This window comes from Alexandromys fortis, unplaced genomic scaffold, assembly GCF_014885135.2.
Source record: "Alexandromys fortis isolate MF-2015 unplaced genomic scaffold, M_Fortis_MF-2015_v1.1 scaffold_18, whole genome shotgun sequence".
Lineage (NCBI taxonomy): Eukaryota > Metazoa > Chordata > Mammalia > Rodentia > Cricetidae > Alexandromys > Alexandromys fortis.
In genome coordinates this window covers 15,572,522-15,595,467 of record NW_026067897.1, presented here as the reverse complement: position 1 = coordinate 15,595,467, position 22,946 = coordinate 15,572,522, and the positions used below count along the sequence as shown (strand labels likewise).

General features: G+C 44.7%; 1 protein-coding gene across 2 annotated transcripts in view; it reads right to left on the bottom strand.

Moving 5' to 3' along the window:
* Ctnnal1 (catenin alpha like 1) overlaps positions 1 to 22,946 on the bottom strand; it is a 47,855-nt gene that overhangs the window by 12,906 nt on the left and 12,003 nt on the right. Inside the window, exons 2-10 of one of the 2 annotated variants that reach the window (XM_050164252.1) lie at positions 19,837 to 20,026; positions 14,744 to 14,931; positions 12,431 to 12,550; positions 9,792 to 9,881; positions 8,165 to 8,335; positions 6,672 to 6,872; positions 5,489 to 5,575; positions 1,733 to 1,891; positions 65 to 157 (exon numbers count right to left, since the gene is read on the bottom strand). In XM_050164252.1, the coding sequence (XP_050020209.1) occupies positions 65 to 157; positions 1,733 to 1,891; positions 5,489 to 5,575; positions 6,672 to 6,872; positions 8,165 to 8,335; positions 9,792 to 9,881; positions 12,431 to 12,550; positions 14,744 to 14,931; positions 19,837 to 20,026 (1,299 nt within the window). The remainder of the gene's footprint in view (positions 1 to 64; positions 158 to 1,732; positions 1,892 to 5,488; positions 5,576 to 6,671; positions 6,873 to 8,164; positions 8,336 to 9,791; positions 9,882 to 12,430; positions 12,551 to 14,743; positions 14,932 to 19,836; positions 20,027 to 22,946) is intronic. The other variant, XM_050164258.1, reaches the window with a different exon arrangement.

The window sequence follows — 22,946 nt, the reverse complement described above, 5'->3', positions numbered from 1 at the left end:
GCCACCCCACAAGCAGTTACACAGTCAGCACTCGAAGAGAAAGAGTAACCTGCCATTTCCATACCTGTTGGCCAGTCACCAGAAATGTCTCTTCAGCATGTATGCAGGTTATTTCAAGGGGTTCCGTGCCAGACACATGCCGCAGCAATCGACACGTCTGCAAGAAAGCATGTCTACAGCTCACCTTCCGCACCCTTCCTTCTGATAAAGAAAACCAAGTTTACAAACCTAAGAATGAATTTGTGCTTGACCGAAGGCCAAAGCAGGAGCAAACGGGAACACTATACTGTTCTGCTTCCTATCTGACCGAAGCAAGGTGGTCGCGGGATGTCAGAACCACGGGGAACCTTTAAAAGGTCCAACAGAGTGCATGCATCTGCTGCATCTGCCTCCAGAGTCCCGCTGTGAAATTGTCAATTATCACAAGTGACCATTCTCTCAGGGCTGATCTTATCAGGATCAAGTAGACTCACACACTTTTTTTCTTTGAGATAGCAATGGATTGAGTAGACTGGTTATAAAGAAGCAGAAAACCTCCTTTAGAGAAAATTAGTGAACATCATGAGACTTAAAAAGGGAAGTTTTAAATTTGTTCAACTCATTAAAAGGTTTGTAACAGGTTTCCTAAAGTTAGTTTTTCTACAGTAAAAACATTTGGTTACTATATAGAGCTGAACCAAATGTATTAAATAAAGGAAATATAGTCACTTTGAGAATGTCCCTTAGAGGTTGCCAGGCTGCTATGTAGGCAAGTAAAGGAGAGAAAGCCAGGATCAGGGACTTTCTTGACCTGTGAAGATTGTTGAGCAGGGAACATGATAATGTAAAGACTGTATTTGTATACAATGGCAGACAGATTGCACAAATACATGTATGATTAAGCGCTTTTCTTTTCCTTTTTTCTTTTCTTTCTTTTGTAAACTAGCAGATATATGGTAACATTTTTAATGGGTAGAAGAAGTAGATTATCAATTAAGATGAACCAGAATTATACAGCAAGTAGCAGGTGACAACACCCCACAGTGTTGGGTTGGGGCAGAGAAGGAGAGGTTCAGAGAAGGGACAGTGTCTTTCCTGTCTTCCCTTATCCACTCCCTCCCTTCTCAAACCTGCCTGCTGCCTTGGGAGGCTCCCTTGGGTTGTCCATAGCTGGATTTGGCCAATGGAAAGGGAATAAAAGGACTTCCCTTCCATGTTGATTGGGTCACCTTGGGCCAACTGTGTGTCTAGTTCAAACTCTATTGCCTGTCAGGGACTTCTCAGAGGAGCTTCAGGCTCTGCCTCCCCTGTTAACTCGGGCTGGCCCTGCCCTTACTGTTGCACCTACTGCACCCCATTTAGAGCTGCCCACGACTGTCTCGCAACCCTGATCCCAGACCTCTTAGTAAGCACTGGTCACAGCATCCTCACTTCACCTCTCTCTTGCTGAAAATTCACCAGATTCAGACAGAAACTGCATTACTTCACCGCGCTACCCCAGAGTCTAATCCGAGAGAACAAAAAAAAGGATTTAAAATGTATTTTGCGGTTCCAGCATACTTTATTGTTTTATTTAGAGGCCAAACTATTGTAGAAACAGGATAGACATGTTACAATTTTCAGAGTCCAAAGAGAAGAGAGGAGAAGGCTTGGATAAGCTAGCCAAAACCCCTATCTGTTAATATTTTCTCATAATTTTCCTATTGTATTGAGAACTAACTACAGCTTTTTTTAAAAGCGAGTCTGTACTCACCTCAACAAGCTGTTCTTTCTGCTCAGAGAGTTTACAGGCATATTCAGCCAACGCTTCCAGATTGCCTTCTACTCCAGTGAGTTTTAATGCTTTTAAAACCCCATGATCCGCATGGAATTTTAGCAGGTCAGCAGCCAGCTGCATCGCCGTATGATGAAGCTGCAGGTGAGGGTGAAAGACAATCAGGGCAGGGAAATAGACAAGAAAGTTTGTGACCAAGCACCTGAGAAGAGCTTCAATAACTACAGAAGAGAAACCCATAGCATTCCACCTGATCTGTTCGCAGTGAAACATCCCCTGTGGTCACAGAAGCTGGAGTACTGGGAAGCATCTCAGTCCTCACACCAGCAAGATGACATCAGTTCGCCGAGTCACTGGAGCCAGCAGCACTGCTGTGTGGGGAAGATGCCCTGGCCACTTGGTGGAGAAGCCTGGGCCCTTCTTCATTCTCCTAGCAGCGAGGTCTCTCTCACATAGCCTCTCTCCTATTGCAATGCTTTGACTAGCGACAGAGATGGTGAGAGGTGGAACACTATTCCGAGTTTACTGTCCTAGGGCTAGAGAGATGGCTTGGCAGCTAAAAGCACTGTCTGTTCTCCCAGAGGATCTGGGTTCAATTCTCAGGAGCCACAGGGCAACACACCCAGGAGATCTGACACCCTCTTCTTTTGCAAGCACATGTACACACTGGTGCCTAAATACACATAAAGGCAAACACCCTCAGACATAGTTAAAAAATTTTCAATGTTCAAAAAAAAAGGAACCTAGTGTACAGATGACTAAAGGAAGATCTAATAGTGGTCTATAGTCATTACGTACTTTTTAGGGGGGCTAGTAGTACAGTTCAATCAAGACCTGAATTTAATTCCCAGTATAGAATAAAGAAAAAAATACTTGGGGTGAAGAGCTTAGTGGCAGAGCAGCTCCCTAATGTGCCCAAGGCCCTCAGTCCAATTTCTAACATTAAAAAATTATTTCAGTAGATTTCTGAAAAAGCACCCTGTGAGAGCTAGCCAACTCAGTCCTAGATAAAATCTTATTAAACACCTGTCATGACTGGACCCCTGACAAGCAGGACCCAGTGACTGCCCTCACGGGGGAACATTCTGTGTGTAACTGTTCCCCAGAACTCTACACTCCAAGAACTCTGGGTTTGGGCAGGAACAACATATAATGGACAACACAGTCCTGAAGTTGTATTTGATGCAGGTAGACTTCATTTTTATCTCTCACTCATACTAGGTATCTTTGGACAGATGAACTCCAAAATACTAAAATCCTGTGTGTGTGTGTGTGTGTGTGTGTGTGTGAGAGAGAGAGAGAGAGAGAGAGAGAGAGAGAGAGAGAGAGAGAGAATTATATGGCAGATGGAGGTGGTTTGGGATTTGCCAAAAATATAAGTTTTAATAAAAACATTATTTTATGAAAAATTTGGCTTTGAATTAATCCTGTTAGAAGCAATTTCCTTTTGCATGGAAGTAACTGGATGTCAATTCAAATGAGAGGACTTTGGATAAAATAAGCAGGGAGCTGTCTGTATTTATCAACCAATAATAATAATAATCAGAATAATCACAGCGAGAGGGACATTAAAATTTACTTTTCTATATAAACAAAATGTCTTAGAAGAATTTAAAAGGACCTTGTTTAACCATCAGGGACTTAGAGAATATCTAACACCATGCCAATGTCCACAGTGGCTGAGTGATGACTTGCCAAGGTCTTCTAGCTCTTAGAAACATCCTGAGGACAACTCACTAGCAACAGAAGAGAAAGGAGTCAGGATAAATACCCTGTCCCTGTCTGCAATGTCCAAGGGCAGCTTTCCACGAGTCGGGTCTCTATCCTTACAAGAACTCAAGGTCGGGGCTGGAGAGATGGCTCATCGGTTAAGAGCATTGCCTGCTCTTCCAAAGGTCCTGAGTTCAATTCCCAGCAACCACATGGTGGCTCACAACCATCTGTAATGAGGTCTGGTGCCCTCTTCTGCCTTCAGGCATACACACAGATAGAATATTGTATACATAATAAATAAATAAATATTAAAAAAAAAAGAACTCAAGGTCGATGTGGCAAGTCATCCCATTGCCAGAGGAGCTTATCCTGCACTCACAGTTCAGCATTTCAGCATTTAATTAAATCTTAATATGACGAAATCAGTTGGTGAAATCACATCCTTCTAGATTCAGTAAGAAGTTTAAAGGAAATCTCAATAGAGTTGTCAGTCTGATTAAGGTGTGAAGAAGATCACCTATAGACAGCACAGAAACAAATGCCCAGAACCTAACTTCACTCTGCAGAGACTTGGACCAGCTTCAAAAGCACAAAAGAATAAACAAAGAAGAGATAAGGGCAAGGGGAGGTTTGGGGAGGATGGTCTGGAGGGAACAATTTGAGAGTTGCAGTATTGTGGTGTAGGAACACAGATCTTCTGAAAACCTCCAAAAAGCATTCATAAGAAAGAATGAATGTCAGTGTACTCTATCACAGTATGAAGCCACCGTGTGATGGCCTCTGCCACTGGGCTATAGCTCAGGGGTAGAGCGCTTCCCTAACATGCATTATGCTCAATTCCCAGAGCTGCAAAAACAAACAACAAAAACTGGTTCCAAACTACTGCACAGAAGAAGGTCACACGTCACAGAAAGCTTTCCACCCTCAACTTCCTGTCTTCTCTACCTGTGCCACAGCCTGGCAGAACCAGTACCAGCAGCCACAGCACAGACAAAGGGAAGAGATTCTGTGGTCCACGGGAGTTCTAGCAGGGGTGGGGTGCTGTGGAATTGTGAGGAAGTCCTACAGGCACATGAGATGCCGACGCTGGAGGGAACGCTCGGACTCTTGCACTGAAAACAAGCCAGGGCTTGAACATCTCACAAAGGGCCGGACAGCAAGTACTTTGGCTTTGCAGGCCCGGGGGCTGAATGCAGCGACACAGCTGTGTGTTACAGAGAGAGAACAGTAGAAACAATGCACACAAATGCGCAGCGTGTCCACAGACAGCGGGGACAACACCAGAAGGCCGAGTGGCAGCATGAGCCAAGCTGGCTGAACCGTGACCACAGGACTGGCCGTTCCGAGTGCCCAAGTCAGACACAGGTGAGCACATTTTCATTCTGAAACACGGAAATCTCCCGAACTCAAGAATATCTGAACTCAGTGAGGCATAATTTACACACAAAGTGCTCCCAGTTTAAAAATACAGTTTGGTGAGTTTTGCAGACACATAAGCCCAGAACTCCCACCACAGTGAATATTCCAACTATCCCCATGGCTCCACAAAGACCACCTTTGCCGTTTTGCAGTAAATATCTCAAATTTTCTAATCCCAAGAAGCCACTATCTATTCCTGTCATTAAGACTCAGTTCTTCCTCATCTAGAACTTTTCTAGACAGAAGCAGAAGCTTGTTCAGTCTTGTGTGCCTGGTTCCTGCACTGTTTTGCGGTGCGGTCTGTGATTCATCTTATTTATTGCTGTGTTGCTAGGAAGAATTTGGCAGCGCTATCATCAATTTGCCTACCAATAACCCTTGTGGCTGGACAGCCACAAGAATCACAAGAAATGGTCCCCAGCCACTGTGGAAAGGCGGCTGTGCCCGTTCATGTGTGAGCTTTGAGAAGGACAGTGTTAATAAGTGGTGACTTCACACTCACGACCAGAAGAAAGTCGAGCACTGTGCGGCCACAGGAACACACTAATGCGCATGCGCTTCACATATATCCTACAGCATGAGGCTGCGGCTCAAACTCCTTACCTCCTTCCTCAGCTCGTTGAGACTATGGCTGACCCTCAGAACGGTGAGCTCCAGTTCCTCGGCCGCACTCTTGGTCTTTGTGCTTTGCTGAAATGTGAGAAGTACGCACGTCACGTGACTCTGGTACTCCAGTTCAGCCATCACTATGAACTATGGTACATTTTAATACACTATAACAAAAGTATTCTTGTTTGTTTTTGTGGTGTTACGACTCAAATTCTTGAGGCCAAGTGCTCTGGCCCTGAGGTGTACTCCCAGACCTGGTAGAAGTATTTCTTTAATTTACACGTTGACAATCACAGTAGGACATAGAAATCTGTGATTTTTCTCTGCTCTTTACATACAAATCAGTGCAGCTACCAGGGAGTCAACTGCCACTGCTTTCTTCTAAATTTCACAGCCTTTTCCTCTTTGCTGCCACAACTTAAACTCCTTATTTCCAGACCTGTTCTACCCTCTACCCACCTCCATTTGCTGTGAGCTATATTAAATACTTTATGACCTAGCCTAGATTTAGGCAATGAATAAAAGGTGCCAGAACATGCCTTGGCTCTGTCCTCTCCACCCCTGCTTCTGCAAGTCACTGCTGAGACTTGGGACAAACTTCCTGTGTTGTTCCATGCTGCTCGAACAGCCTCCCGTGTTGAAAGCATGCCAGCCACTCAGGCCTGGACTGATGGGGTCCGGTAGTCTGTGTGAGAATGACAGATACCCCACCTGCCACTTAGGTCCATCCTGACCTCCACTGCATCTAGACCCCGACGTGCATTTTAAAACAGTCTGCGAAGCACACTGCACATCTGAACGGCACCAGCAGCAGACTCACCTCTGCTCACCTCTGCTACGCTCATTTCTCTGCTCGCCACACTAAAAGGCATTTGAGGAGTTTTCTAGAAATTAATTTGGCAGAAGAGTGGAGAGAACAGGGCAACTATAGATGGTGATGGTGGCACAGATTCCAGCCTGGCCAAGAAGAGAGTCAGCAGCCTGAACACGGCAGGTGCTGTGAGCCGTATGGAAAGCATAGTTGTGCCCACTGGGATGGAGAAAAGGGATGCGACACACTTGTCCTGCATTAAGCAAACTCACAGTCCTGTTGTATGTGTTACTTTCCACACCTCTCTGACGGTAAGCGAAAAGCTATGGCCTAAGATTTGCTCTAATGAACAGGGAGGGTTCTCACAGCTTGCATCCACACCGAAACGAACTGCTGCATCTCTGCTCTCGCCTGAGCAGACAGCTCCAAGATGCGTTCCCTGTGCTCATGGCTGGTGTAGGCAGAATCGGTGAAGTCCTCCACACGCTCCAAGATGACTTCCAATTCAGTACAAAGGTTCTCCTTGGACTCAAAGTAAAGATTCTCCCGAAGAGCTTCAATATTCAACTGAGAGCAAAAGGGACAGAAAATCCATCTAAGTATCCCCAAAATGGGCTACAGGTTCTAACAGAGTCCTGGAGATGCACTGGGAAGTCCTCCTTATGCAAAGGAGAACAATTCTCTCCACTGCTTTTTCACTCCCTGTTCAGACCTCAATCTTCACACAAGGCCAAGGTGCAGTGAGCCAGAACGACACCGTGCCCATCTCGGCTCTGCTTATTACGGGTGTGTAACCCTTAGCATATTAGTAACCTTCCAGGGCCTCGGCTTTCTCATCAGTAAATGGCACTGCATTAGACAATGCTATAGAGTTCTCTGCCTGTGTCAAATCTCAGCTCGGTCCTGAGGCAGCAAGTCCATCCCATCTCTGTCGCTCAGTCTTCCTGGCAGTACCCAGAAGAGAATGGACCCCAGGGGTACACACATTTAAAGCAGTTGGACTGGATGGGCAGAGGGAGGGCTCAAAATGGTAGTAGGGTTTCTTTGAGAGCTGTAATTGCTGTATTGTTATTATTGATACAATCTCGATGTGTGCACCCTATCACACAAGGATGAGCAGGGATCCCAGCAGAGACTGTATGCTACTGTGATCATCTGCAGAAGGCTCTACCCATGTAGAAGTCTTAAACCAACAGCTCAACAGGGCTGCTGGGGCTGTAAACAAGCACCTGTGTTGTCTGTCAACATAATCCTGAGCCCATATCACTCACTGTTAGATTTCCACAGAATGGCATTATAGTAACGAAATATATTTTATTTTTTCAAATGTGCATGAGTGATTTTGCCTGTGTGTACATATGTACCCCATGTGCATGCCTGGTGCCCCGGGAGGCCAGATTGGGGCATCAGATCCACTGGCACTGGAGTTAGACACAGCTGCGAGCTGTCATGCAGGCGCCAGCAAATGAACTTGTCCTCCGCAAGAGCAGCCCGCGCAGTCAACCGCTGAGCCAGCTCGCCAGCTCCTGAGATATATTGCTTCCTGTGAAGAACCACTCTAGTTTTTAAATTATGTGAATGGTGCTCTTGTGTGAGGAGGGACACACATGAGTATGGGTACCCAGGGAGGCTAACGCAGTGGATCAGATTCCCTGGAGCTAGTCACGTGCAGCCATGAGCCACCCAGCATGGGTGCTGGGAACCTCACTGGTGCTCTACGAAAGCAGCAAGCACTCTCAAGAAAGGAGCCATCTCTCGAGCCCCAGAAGAACCATCTGAATCATCACACCAAATATGAACAGTATACATAATGAAGCTCTCTCAAAGGAAAAGGAGCAAAACCGACTCTTGACTCTAACCTTCAGTTCTTTAATTACAGTAAAAAGGCTGGCAGATGAGCTGTCCGTCTCTCCGTTTGGTCTGCACTCAGTCACGATGTCGATGACCTTATCCAGGGCCGCTCTCATCCTGCCAAACACTCCTTCTTTGTTTCTATGGGCCGAGTCGCAGCTGGGATGCCTGAGACAGGTCTTCAGAACAGTTGAGGGGTTTAGGTTAATAATAACTCGCATCGTAGCACATGAAAATCATACAGAGAACATGCCATGCTAATAAAAATGGTTCTTTACCCAAATCTCCTGGCTCCCCGGCTCCCCCAGCTGCCTCTCCTCACTAGTGTGGAAGCAGGATGAGTAAAAAGCGACAGCAAGGTTAAGTGAACGACCAGAGAGAAAAAAAAAAGCTGCATCTTCAAACATCAACAGTAAATTCATCTTGACTTCAATGATGGGAAGACCCGACATCTTTATCACGACTAAAACTGTTTTATAAAGCGCTGCCTCACATGCAGGAACGAGAAAGGAATGGGGAACACTGAACGAGATGACAGATGACTGTGGCTGCATCTTTCACTTCTAAAACATGATGGAAATCAATCAAGGTCTACACCAGGTTCTCTGCTTTTGTGGTTTTGCTAATCCTAGCACATCAGTAAATGATCGTAGAAGAAAGGGCAATTCTCTACCAACTCCCATGGAGATGTTTACCAACTCATCCCTGAGCTGTACCAATTGCTGCTTGAGAACACACGCTCCTAGCCCATCATTTTACAAAAGCAGAAATAGAAAGGAGAAGCTGTTGAAATATGAAGCGGCGACGGGGCTGCGTCCCCAACACCCCAGCCGCTTGGCTAGCTCATGCCCGAAATAACAACACACAAACTGTATTCATTTAAGTGCTTGACCCATTTCTATCTAGCCTCTTCTAGGCTAATTCTCGCACCTGGACTAGCCCATTTCTAATGATGTGTGTAAGCACCCCAAGGTGCGCTTACCGGGAAGATTCTAGCCTCCGTCCATCATGGTGTCTCTGTCCAGGCATGGCGGCTGTCCGGTCCCTCTGGAAGCAGGGCAGAGTCTGACCTCACTTCCTCTTCCGCCCAGCATCCTATTCTGTTTATTCCACCCACCTATGTTCTAAGCTATGAGGCCAAGTAGTGTGTTTATTACTTAACCAATGAAATCAACAGATTGATATATGACACTCCCACATCAAGAAGCCATAAGTTCATGGAAGAAACCAATGAAGGTTTCACCCCACATACTCCACTCGTTCTGCTTAACCAATCCTGACTCGGCAGCTTTTACTATGCATATGGCCTAGCTCTGTCCACAGTACTTGATCCATTGACTTCTGTTCAGCTGCTGAATCAAAGTGGGCTCAGATTCAGGAGCTGGGGAAGGAAAGTTAGCATTCATGATAAACAGATTTGACTTGGTTACAGTTTTCATCCCTTCAAAAATGCCATAGGGGAGGCTGGGGGTGAGGCTCAGTGGTGGAATGCATGCTTAGCAGGCACGAGGGACTGAGTTCAGTCCTCTGCATAAGAAAAGAATAAATGAAATAAAAATGGAAATTTCCACATTTGATATATTTGCTCAGGTTTTTCTCATTATTGACTAACATGAGTACCACAGAGGCGCTTACCTTTGAAGCCGTGAGGAGCATCATGGTGCCCTTTTCAAGAACGGCCCTCGCCACTGCCATTCTGGCCTTTTTCTTTTCATCTTTCAAATCCTAAAGAGGAAATCAAATCACTGGGTAGTCTACGATCATATCAGCAACCTGATCTTTTGAAAAGTCGTTCACTCAACAACAACAATGTCCAAAAGGCCTGTCACACTGTTCCATACGGATTAAAGAGGAGATAAGAATGTTTGCTAAACCATCACTGCTTTTGTGGAAACAGTCACACCCTTCAGTCAGTTTCACTCTCTGAGGTCACTGACCTGCAGTCCACATGTCTGTGTTACCGTCCACCTCTTCTTTTTTTTTTTTGTTTTTTTTTTTTGTTTTTTTTTTTTTTTTTTTTTTTTTTTTTTTGGTTTTTCGAGACAGGGTTTCTCTGTGGCTTTGGAGCCTGTCCTGGAACTAGCTCTGTAGACCAGGCTGGTCTCGAACTCACAGAGATCCTCCTGCCTCTGCCTCCCGAGTGCTGGGATTAAAGGCGCGCGCCACCATCACCCGGCTCGTCCAACTCCTCCTACACCCTTTAAAACACAAGTTCCATGGGGCAGGCTTCTTTACTGTTATGTCCCCCGTGCCTAGAATACTCCCATTCTCAGGAAGTAATGAGAATCTGCTGAGCAGGAAGAAGGTGGCTAGCTGATGGCTATTGTCAGCATATTCTGACCAAATTAAGAAAGAAAGGGCTCAAACTCTGGAAACAAATACTAAGAAAGTGAACCAGGCATAGCACTTACCAAAGTTCCAGTGGGTAGAATGCCTCCCACCCTCTATCTGATGGTGAGTCAAATGTAACAGATACTCCTGCCAGGTGACGTGGTGCATGACTTAAATCCCAGCACTGAGGAAGCAAAGGCCAGAGGATCTCTACGAATGTGAGATAGCCTGGTCTACACAGTGGGTTCCAGGCCAGCCAGAGCTATTCATCAGCTGAAGTGCACAGTTTAAATGAGTTAATCACAGTTTTACTGTCCTCTCTACACCAATATTCTAGAGACCAATTTGATTTTTTTCTTGGATTTTTGAGACAGGGCCTTGCCATGTAGCACAGGCTCCCCTGGAAGTCACTAAACAGCCTAGGTTGGTCTCAGACTAATGGTGACCCTCCTGCCTTAGAATTCCAAGTGCTGGGATTATAGAACCAAGCCACCATCCTGGTTCCATGCCAAATTTCTAACGACAAATCAAAATAACAATGGAAGTTTCCCAACTATGAGGCCAGCAGGAAACACAACTGAAAGCTTCACAGGCTTTGGAATCTGAGTCACATCACACTCGCCCAAGTGATCCAGACAATGTCAGATGATCAGCTGTTATAAAACACTCGGGCTAATAATCTTCACAGGGGAAGAGTGTGGGGAGGGCAGAGGGAAAGGAAGATGAGAGAAAAAGAAATGAAACAAGAGCTTAAAGAAGAGCGGTGGCAGAGCAGAAAAGGAGACAAGGTGTTACACAGGTGGCTTTCCAAAGTTCACATTACATTTATGTGTTGACTTTGTGTGCAAGTGCACATAAGTGAGCATGCCTGTGTGTCTGCGTGCCTCCTGTGCATCTGTGTGTGTGCTCACACGCATGCATGGCTTGTGATTGTCATAGCACGCGTGTGGAGGTCAGAGGACAACTTGCAGAAGTCAGTTATTTCCTTCCACCATGTGGATCCTGGGGACTGAACTCAGGCAAGTGCCTTTACCCACCCAGCCGTCTTGTGAGCCACCTCTGCATTCAGTTTTTTTTTTTTTTCCAGCGACAAATACTGCTCTCTAGACTGCCATTGTCCAGGCCAATGTCCACCTCCCAGCTGCAGCTGCAACCAAGAAAGCTCACATCTAAAACTGAAGGAGGGGCCTGAGGGAAGAGGCCCAGATCTCAGTACCACAGGTCAGGTCTGCTGACAAAATGGATTCATAAGCAAACATCCCAACCAGAAAGAGCCTGTCCTGACATACCGTAATCTTCTACCCCCCTAAACTTAGAAACGCTGGTCTGAGTTGGGGATCAGGTCCCAAAGAAGACTCCAAGCCGCAGCTGAAGGATGACAGGCTTTGGGAACAGATATAACAAATGCCATCCATTTGCAGAGTGATCTTAGAAAACTCCCTTCGTCTCGGCTTTGGTTCCCTTACATAAAACACTAATAACAATGCCCAGTTTGTGGATGCTCTGAACAGAAATGCAATCATGTGTATCAAACACCTGCCATAATACAGCCAGTGCAAATAGAACAAGGCATGTGTTCTTAACAGTAATCTAGAATAGCAAGGAAACAAATATGCAGAGAATATTCTACAATTACACATACCAATTCATTCTGTCTGCCTGAGCGCTGGCAGAAGAGTCAAATGGAACCCTTCATGGAAGGGAAAGCTGGACATTCCACACTGCCAGACCGTTCCCAGTGCAGGCATTATTAATGGCCATATATGTAAAGAAAAAGACACATCAACCTACCACATACCCTGGATTACTTAGACAGGGTTTTAAGACTAAGATCTTAGATTTAGTGAACAAAGAAGTCAATTCAAGGGATTAAAAAGATCACATTTCCATCCAAAGTAAAAGGTATGCATTTATGTAAAGACTTCAATGTGCTAAGTACATACATTTTGTCTGTCTCCGGTCAGATGTGCAAACTCCACCATCTCATTTCCAAACTGGCTGAAGATCTGGACAAACTCCTGAAAGCTGCTCACTTTCTCTAGTCTCTCCATGGTGGCAAGGACCTGCAAGACAGAAATTATGTTATTGGTGGGAGAGAAACAAGATCAGACCAGGACTTCCAGAGCTGAATGGAGCAAAGGGAAACAAGGGAGGCCCTAAATTCCATGGGAGAGTTGAGAAAAAAAGAAACACACACACACACACACACACACACACACACACGCATGCATGTACACACACATGCATGCACACACACATAGACATATGGGTGCACGCGCACACACAAATACACACACACACACACACCAGAGAAGGGCCTCTAAGACATAAAAGCTGGTTCAATGGTTAGAACCACTTAGGGAATTGACTTGGTTTTAGGATAAGAAGATGTGGATTTATTTATGTTATTGACTTCAAAGGAAGAAAATAATGACTAAATGGGGGCTTAGGGAGTTAAAAAGCATCTGCAGGTGAAAAGCAAAGGACAGGCCCGGCACAGAACCAGCAAAACCTCTCGGTTTAGGGACTGCACTGGGGCAAGGAATTCTGAAAAGACAAAGCACTGAACCAGGATTAGTGGAACCCCAGTTCTGGAAGAAAATGGAAGGGAGGTAATCTACAGAGTGGAGGGTTAGAAATTCACAGTTGAAAACCAGTTTAGATCAGTCAGGAGCTGTTGTGTTGTGGAGAACAGATCAGCTGCCAAGAGGCTTCGGGCAGTGTGGGGGGAAGGGGAGAATATGATCTGTGCATAGAACAACCAGCAGAAAATAAACACTGTTCCCCTGACATGAGAGAAACGGTAAACAAATGGAAACAGATTTTCTGATATATTTTTTTTTTCTAAAATAACTACTAAATTTCGGCCAGAGCAAGATAGGTTAGAAAAACACAGATATCCTGCTCTTGTTCATTTTTAATGAGGCTACGGAGGACATTTGGCCTGCTAACCTGCCCTGGCGGCTCAGGAAACACACGCAGCTCCATAGATAAGGAAGACAACATACTGATCACAGCCTGCATCTCAGAAAGACAGGAAAGTCGTCCCTTTGTCCGCCACTTTCTCTGATTTCTTTTTCTCTGTAACCCTTCACTTTTTAGTTTACTCAACATACCTGGGGGATGGGGTGGGGCCAGCAGGGCCACCCTCAGATCCTACAGAGAGGATGCATCTCCTCCCTGGCCTATTTGATTATCCTCCACCTCATCTAGGGGAGTACCAACAGAAAGCAGGGCGCTTGGTTCCCAGTGCTCAGGGGCAGGGCTACTGTCTATAGAACAGCAAGCGTTTAAGTCCATTCTTCAAGTTTTGCATTCTTTAGAAATATTTAAGGGCTCTACATATAGAAACTTTATATCTGTGGATAATTATAGTTTCAGATTATTTTATTTTATTTTATTTAGACAGGATCTCTTGTAGCCCAGGCAGGTCTCAAACTTATAGGTAGCTGAGGTTGGCCTTGACCTCCTGATATTCCTGCCTCAGTTTCTTCCCCAGTGTAGTGTAATACACAGTGTAGTGTATTACAGGTGTGTATCACCACACCCCATTTTATTATATGGTGCTCAGGATTGGCACAAGGGCTTAGTGCACTCTAAGCAAGCATTCTACCAACTGGGCAATCGCCAGTGATTTACACTTGTTTACCTTATAAATTACTCTCTGATTGAACAAAAGGACTGAAGTATTCGGGATATTTGTTAACTAGGTCTCTACTGCATGGATATCAGCTTAGCTTTCCTTCCCAAACTGCACACATTTAAGGCTTCTGGAAGTAAAACCGCAACAAATTTTTGTTGTGTTGTTGATGTTAAATATGAAACATTGTTTGCATTTAAAAGTTTAGGCCTGAGGCTGGAGGGAGGGCTCAGTGGTTAAGAACACTGACTATTCTTCCAGAGAATTCAGGTTCAGTTCCCAGCAACCACATGTCAGCTCACAACCATCTGCAAGTCCAGTTTCAAAGGATCTGAAGCCCTCTTCTGGCCTCTGTGAGCACCAGGCATGCACATGGTACACAGACTTAGACACAGGCTAACAATCATATAAATAAAACACTGATTTTTAAAATAGAAATAAATAAATGTTTAAGCTCAGTAAATTAGAAATAGTAGGTGTAGGAAACACACGATTTTCAACTCTGGGCAATGGTGCTATAAATAATTAATTAATAAGAATAGTCAAATTATCTGGATCCCACCTCAACAAGGAAGCTGAGCCACCCAGCGACACAAGTACAGCCACAAGTGAGTACCTTGTTTCTTGATGTCACTATCTGCTTGATGACTACTCGGTCTGCCAGCAGCAACACCTTCGCCACTGAGGAGAGCAGCAGCCTCGCGGCCTGCACAACTCCTGCTTTGTCTGCCAAAATTGGGATCTGGCCGTCTGATTCCAGGTGATTCAATCTGGTCACATCTGTGAGTGCTGCAATTGTCTCTCCTAACAGGAAAGAGGGAACACTATGTTGGGAACAAAACACTTAAACAAGAAGACAGACTTTTCTCTCATCTTGACTGCAGCATGCATGGGCACTTCAGGTACAGGAACCATCCCTACTTTAGATAGTTCCTATGACGCTTCCTAGAATAAAAAACCAAAAAACAAAAAACAGTACACTCTTTTTTATTATTGTTTTGTTTTGGAGACATGGTTTCTCTTAAATGTGTAGCCTAGGCTGGCCTCGAACTCATGATCCTCCTGCCTCTGTCTCCTTCAGCAAATCCTTCCATTGTATTGACACCACAACCGGCTAGTACGCTCTTCAGGACAAACGTTGACCTGGTCAGAAAGATACAAATTTGTCTTTCTAGTAATTTGGCTGACCACACAATCTAAAAGCTGATCTGCAAGACAAAAGAAAAGTCTAGAGCTGTGAGCAGGACCCAGGGGCCCAGGCCTAGGTGAGGCCCACAGAGGAGGTGAGGAAGGGGGCAGTACTATCATCACCACTATCTGAAGAAGCTCGGGGTTTGGAGGAACATCCATTGCCATCATGGTGGGGAACATGGGGGCATGCAGGCAGACATGGTGTTGCAGGAATACCTGAGAGTTCTACATCTTGCTGGCAACAGGAAGTCGACTGAGACCTGGGGGGTATCCTGAGCATAGGAATCCTCAAAGCCCATGCCCACAGTGACTCACTTCCTCCAACAAGACCATACCCACTCCAACAAAGCCATACCTCCTAACAGTGTCACCCCATAAGAGACTATGGGGCAATTATCAAACCACCACACCTTGGTCATGGTGTTTTATCACAGCAGTAGAAAAGTCATTAATACAATGTGATTCTCTAAAACCCCTCACTCTTACAGTTAACAAGATTTTAAAAATAATTTTAAGATAAATTTTGATGTTTTAAAAAATGTACATCTAATGACTGAGTTTCTCACAAAAGGTCTATTGCTAATTTTATATATACATGCAATAATGTCTTGGCCAGTAACATAAAAAATCCTAAGTAAAAAATATTAAAATCTTTATGGCCAAACCACAGGATACAAAACAGAATGGCAGTTGCTGGGAAAGTGTCGAACAGACTGGAAAAGAGACATAAAGCAGGGCGGTTGTTAATGTATGGGAGAGGACTCCACAGATGGCAGCCCTAGACTAAAGAAGAAAATGGTTTGGGAGACAGCAAGGAAAGAAAGTATAAACCTAGTAGCTGACCAAAGATAAGAAGGAAAGAAAGAAAAAAATCAAAATTATAAACCAAATGATTTAAAGATAGTCAAAAAGACTCGGGAAGGAAATACAAATTTCGTTTCAGAGGACAGAAATTTAAAACAATATGAGTGTACACAAAACACAGGCCCCTAGGAGTGGATAACTAACTCAAAGTCTATGGTAGCCAGCCTCCAAGAGCTCTCCCTGCTGGTACCCATATCCGCTCAGTGTCCCCTCCCACACTGTCCTCATGCTGGGGGGGGCAGAAGAGGAGGTATGCAACTTCTGAAATTAAGCAATCAAATCCTCTCTGGCCAAGCCAGTGAGTCGGCTGTGGGCAACAGCAGTCACCAGGCAAGCCCGATGCCGGACGCCCTGACTTCAGTCTCTAGAACCATGATAAAGAACACTGACTCCCAAGAGTTGTCCTCCCAACCTCTACACACGCACTGTGGCATGTGCATGGACACAGACACACACATACAGGCACGCACATGAATTTTTAAAAACTGAGACCATCATCTTATTTTCTGTCTCTATGAGGGAAACCAAGTACCAGGTTACAGCCTTACTACAAAAAGATCCACATGGTGACCAGGAAGTGAATCCTGCCAGCACCATCGGGAGCTTGCAAAACACATCTCCAGTTCAGTGAAGCCTTCAGATAACTGAGGCCCGACAGAGGCCTCCACCCAGCGTCCTAAGATGTGCTGCCCCAGGATCGCCCAGGGAAGCCACTTCCTGCCTCGGGTCTGAGACGCTGTGCATGGAGGGTAACTTTCTGCACAGCAATGGAAATTGTTGTGTCACCAAGCTTTTATGGCAAAACCTGCAGAGGACAAACACTCAGAACTAACCTTTATTGTGGAGGAGGGAGCAGAGGAAACGGTGAGTTCATGTTCTAGCAGCAGTAGCTGAAAGAAAAGATGTTTGCTTTGTTCCTCTGGAAAATGTCCCTTTTTTCCTGCCACTCTGAGCCACCAAAGGCACTTCACAGAGACCTTTGCAGGTGGCATTGTTTAACCATTCCTTTTCTGACTGAACCCTGGGCATTCGACAAATTGGTAAGTGGGCAGTAACCCCAGTGCACTGTAGAACAGGGTCAAGTGTCTTCTTCCCGTCATAGCTCTTCCAAGTGCAGACTGCCAAGAATTCCCAACAAAGGCGCAAAGCTTACAGTTTCGTGGTTGTCATTTCTAATTTACTATAAGTAATGAGCTAATATAGTCCCTTAGAGTGAACACTCTAAGAAAAATATTTACTCAACTGCCATAGAAAATATAAATCCTGACAGGTAGTCAAGTAAAAACAACGCAGGAACGCAACTGAGAGAAAGAATAAAATGCAATAGATGACTTAAAATTGGCTGAACACTTATTTGCACCAAATGCACATCATGTGACGATACTGCTACACATATAAACACCTGACTCCACCTACTCTCTCTATATCTGTTCGGAGTTCCCGCCTGACTTTACTCTGCTAAGCCATTGGCAGAAACAGCTTCTTTATTAACCAATGGTAATAAAGCATATTCACAGCATCCAGAGGGACATCCCACAATCAACCCTGAAGCTCTAAGTTTTAATCATTGCTTCAGACTCCTGCATCGAGTGTACACAACCTGCCCAGGAGAAGATGACCATAAGGACTGATGGAGCCAGAAAGCCTTCAGTCTTCATCCTGTCTCGAGGGCGAAGATTCCCTATTATATAACTTCAAGAAGCTCACGGTTGGGGGAGGGTTTCTCAGGGATGAAGGGGCACTTCTGTCAGCTTAAAAGAGATGGTGTGTGTGGCCCGGGCCACCTGAGGGACTTGCCGGGTCCTCAGCTGGGGCTGTCAGCTCAGACTGAGAACAGGATGGCAAAGCTAAGGCCACACAGGGCCTCGTGCAGCTCTTTCCCTGAAAGGGTCGCCCCTGCCCCTCTTGCTCTGCCCCTGCCCCTCTTGCTCTCTCCGCATTGTCCACTGTACTGTCAGGTGCGGTGTAAGTGCCCATGGAGCAATGCGGTGCCAGGAAAATAGGACTCTCCTCTTACAGACTGCTTTGTTTCCTCTCAGCAAACAATGAGGATTATATAACCCTCTGTTTCTCACAGTTTTGTCTTGCTTTCCAGGAAGTATAAAGATAAATTTCATGCTTAATTAAATAATTGTTCTTGCCAGAGATTCTGTTATGTTTTTTCTTCTTATTTTAATAGATTAATTTACCATGTCTTTTATTATGAACCAATTCAAACCCATTTTTATAATGGAAAACATATAAACTACAAATAGGGTAAGGCCTTTTCCTCTGCTTCCCACATAAAGCTGCTCCCTAAACCAGCAAATGGTTAGAAGCCCCAGAGTCTGTTCCTCTAGTTAGCATCCTCGTTCTGCCTGGTCGGCCATAGCACCAAGTGTGCTGTGTACCCTCCCTGCTCTCTGTAACCCCATCACACTCTCTGTGTTAGGTTGTTTTGACTGTAAATTCTTCATATGAAATCTCCCTTCAGAATCCTTTCTTAACCCTGTCTCAACCTCTCTTCGGCCTGTGCCCACCTCAGTGGTCAGTGGTCAGCTTGGCACGCCACTATCCTCTCCTATGTTTCAGGCTTAGTATTGGAATCAAGAGAGCCCCAACATTCCTAAAAGCCAACTCAAGTCATTAATATTCTGGGCCATATTAAATTAATGCAAAACTGAAGTGTTTTGTCGGGGATGTAGCTTGGGGATAGCTTGATTAGCATGAGAACAGGCCAGGGTCTGAGCCCCAGCACAATAGAAAACAAGCAAATTCTTAAATTTTTCTGGGTGTAGTAGCACACACAGCTGTAATCCTCACACTTGAATCCAGAGGCAGGAGAATCACTTCAAGATAAAGGAAAACCTGGTTTATGCAGTGAGTTCCAGAACAACCCGGAACATAGTGAGACTGCCTCAAAATAAATAGATAAAATATCTGGCATAATATCCAGAACAATGAAAGTGGAATCAATAGACTCTGAAGTAAGTATTCGCAGTTGGGTATGGCAATGCATACTAGCACTTGGGAGACCAGGGCAGGAGGACTCCCGCTGTGTTTGAGGGTAGCCTGGGCTATGCAGTAAGACCTGCCTCAAGAAGGAAATGAGCAGGGTGTACGTGCTAGTTTGAATGTAACTGGCCCCCATAATCTCATACGAAGTGGCACTATTAGGAGCCGTGGCTTTGTCGGAGTGGATATGGCCTTGTTGGAGGAAGTGTGTCACTGTGGGGACTGACTCTGAGGATTCCTATGCTCATCATATTGCCAGTGTTTCAGTCACTTCCTATTGCCTGGATGTGGAACTCTCGGGTATCCCTGCAGCAATATATCTGCCTGCATGCCGCCATGCTCCCCACCATGATGGCAATGGACTGAACATCAGAAACTATAAGCCACCATCCCAGCTGAATGTTTCCTTTATAAAGAGTTGCTGTGGTCATGGTGTCTCTTCACAGCAATAGGAAACCCTAACTAAGACAGTATGGTAGCACATGGATTTAATCCCAGCACTGGGGAGGCAGAGGCAGGTAGACTTCTATAAATTCAAAGCCAGTTGGGTCTACATAGAAAGTTCCAGGTCAGCAAGGGTTACATGGTGAGACCTTTTCTCAAAAAAAAAAAAAAAAAAAAGCAAATAAACAAACAAAAAGTAGATAAACATTCACGTACCTGCTTGTTTAGCCTCAATGCAGGCAATATTAATTTCTTCTTTCAAATCCCAGTTTTCATTAGCTATGGCTTCCCCTACTTTAACAAATCTTCCAACTGCCAAGTTGACAGCTTGTCCCACACGCTGAATTGCTTGCAAAGTTTTATCAGATTTTTTTATATTATCTTTATGGTTAATAAGTGTGGTAATCTAAAAATAAAAAAGAAGCAACTTTTAAAATTTTATCTCAATATTTAAAAAAAATATCACAAGGGTCAAGAAAATTAAACCCAGCATATCAGACTAAGCCAAAATACTAAATCAGTAGCTTTAGATATTGTAACCCAGGGGCCAGTCAGAAAAGCACCATGCATCATTTCTCAGGACAATGCTTCTTTAATTGTGAGTTCACCTGATGGCGGTTATCTGGGACATACACTTCCAGATGCTCTCCAGACCATTAAACAAATCTTAGAGCCATGAGAAGAGTTGGGAACAAATCACAGGTCACAACACTCACAGACGTTTCCTCCTCGGTTCCACCCAATAAGGGTGTCACCTCTCACCACATCCATTCCACTGCTCACAAAGTAGCTGGGTATACAAAATGGTACCCGCTCATTGCAGGTGTAGCTGAGCAGCAGAGGATCTGCCTAGCACATGGAGGCCCTTGGCTCAGTCCCCAGAATCATGCGATGATACTTTAAAAAAGGAAGGTTTTACAACTCTGAGATTCCATCTTACACCTGTAAGAATGGCCAAGATCAAAAACATCAATGACAACTTATGCTGGAGAGGTGTGGGGAAAAGGGAACACTTCTGCATTGCTGGTGGGAGTGCAAGTTGGTACAACCCCTTTGGATGTCAGTGTGAAGATTTCTCAAAAAATTAGGAAACAAAGACCCAGTAATACCACTTTTGGGTATATAAATTGATCTTAAATGTATATATATATATTTCTGCTCTTGTTTAAGGAATTGTGTTTGTGCGGCTCATTTAAAAATGTAATGTATAATTAAGAAATACAGGTTAATAGATAATTATCTATAATAGTGAAGCTTCTAGTCATGTATGTTAGTTAGGTTTTCTAGATATAAAGAGATATATTTCAGTTAGATAGGTATTCTTCAAATCTTTCAGAGATTTTCAGAATATGGCATTGAAAATGTTTTAAGAAGTTAGGACTTTTCATGACATGTGACACATCTCCTCCTGGCAGCACCAATTACTTCAAGAGGAAGATGGGCACCGAACAGTCTCCTCATGGAGTTTGCTAGTCATTTGGAAAGAAACTGGTCTTTCTTGGACTACCATCTCCATCCTCCTTCTCAGCACCAGGCTGGATGTGCATCACTACGTTCAGGTTTTAACTAGGTCCTGGGATCCAAGCCCAAACCCTTATGCTGGTGGTGCAGGCTCTTTATCCACCACGTATCTCTCCAGAGCCCTGCCACTAAACATTTTCATCCACGATATTATTTTCCAACAAATGTTTAATATCTAGTAGATGTCAAGCCTTTACAACGGGTGGTGGTTTGAATGAGAACGCCCCTCCATAGGCTCATATATTTGCAGGCTTAGCCCCAGTTGATAAACCGTTTCAAAGGATTATAAAGTGTGGCCTTATTGGGGGCGAGGTAAGGAGGTGAGTTTTGAGGCTTCAAAAGTCCGTGTGAGGCCCAGTGTCTTTCTCTTTCTGCCTGCTGCCTATGGGTCATGAGGTAAAACTCTCAGCTACTGCTTCAGAGCCACGCCAGTCTGCTTCCTGCCTCAATGATGATGGACTGACGCTCTGACCCTGTAAGCAGGTCCGGTCGGTCCCAGTTAAATGTTTTCCGTTAGAAGAGTTACCTTGGTCATGGTGTCCCTCACTGCAATGAAATAGTGACTAAACAGGATTCACGAGTGACTGAGACATAAGTCTTACCTCCAATGTTTGCAGCAGTGTAGAATAACAATTCAATCACAAAATATATTTACTGGGTGAAGCAATGAGAAAACATCCATGAATGATAAAGAAAAGTCTGTGCTACCAAATGGAGAAATACAGTAATCCTGTAAATAGTTAAATAATTTTAATGTGCTATGCAAAATATAACAATATGATATTGTACCCATGACGCCACCTGAGATTGGCTGCTCTTTCTTCTCTGAGGAAGCTGTACTTCAGCCTGAGAACAAATTGATAGCAGCAGGAGCAGGCTGGCAGCCCCAGGGGATAATGTATTTCAAAGAACAGAAACTGAGGGGTGAAAGGCTTTGGGGATGAGCCTGTCCTGTCAAGGAATGAAGTAAGGCCAAAGTGGTTAATGCAGTGAGCAAAGAGGCAAGCATGGACCGGTGCCCCATGATGGATGGCCAGGAGCTGGCCATGTAAGGCTGGGAACTGGAGCGAAGAATTCATGTTTTGAGCTGGGCGTGGTGGTGCATGTCTGCAATTCCAGGGAGGATAAGGCAGGAGGATTGTGAGCTGTAGGCCATTTTGAGCTACAGAATGAGATCGTGCTTCAAAAACATTTTGTTCTGTGCATTACTGGGGGCCACAGAAGGGTTTTTACGTAGGAAGATGGTATAATCTTTGGGGTGAGTTTGAAACCAATTCATAAACTTCTTTAGACCTTTCCTTCATGGAAGAAGGAACTGTTTCCCATTTCTGATGGACAGATGACAATGGACATCATGCTGCATTTCTGGGCAGGTTTCAGGATTTTGTAATGTCCTCTGTCTGTCTGTCTGTCTCTGTGTGTCTCTGTGTGTGTGAGTGAGTGAGTGAGTGAGTGAGTGAGTGAGTGAGTGAGTGAGTGAGTGAGTGAGTATCTGTCTCTCTATGTATATCTCTCCCTTCTCTCTCTCTCTGGGATCAGTCACAGGGACAGAAAGCTCACTGCCCCATCACAGCTGCCCCCCACAGAACAATCCTCTGAGGAGCCCACGAAGTAAGAAGCTGCTGCCATAGCCAGCAGCTGTGCAGAACAGAGGTTTTTCGTCAGTCAGATGAGCGAACACAGTTGCAGACGCCCAAGTCAGTTCAAGCCTTTGAACTACTGCAGGCCCAGTCAAACACCTGTATTTCAGTTTTGTGACAATAGCCTTTGGTCCAGAACCATCAGGTAAACTCCTACAGAATTCT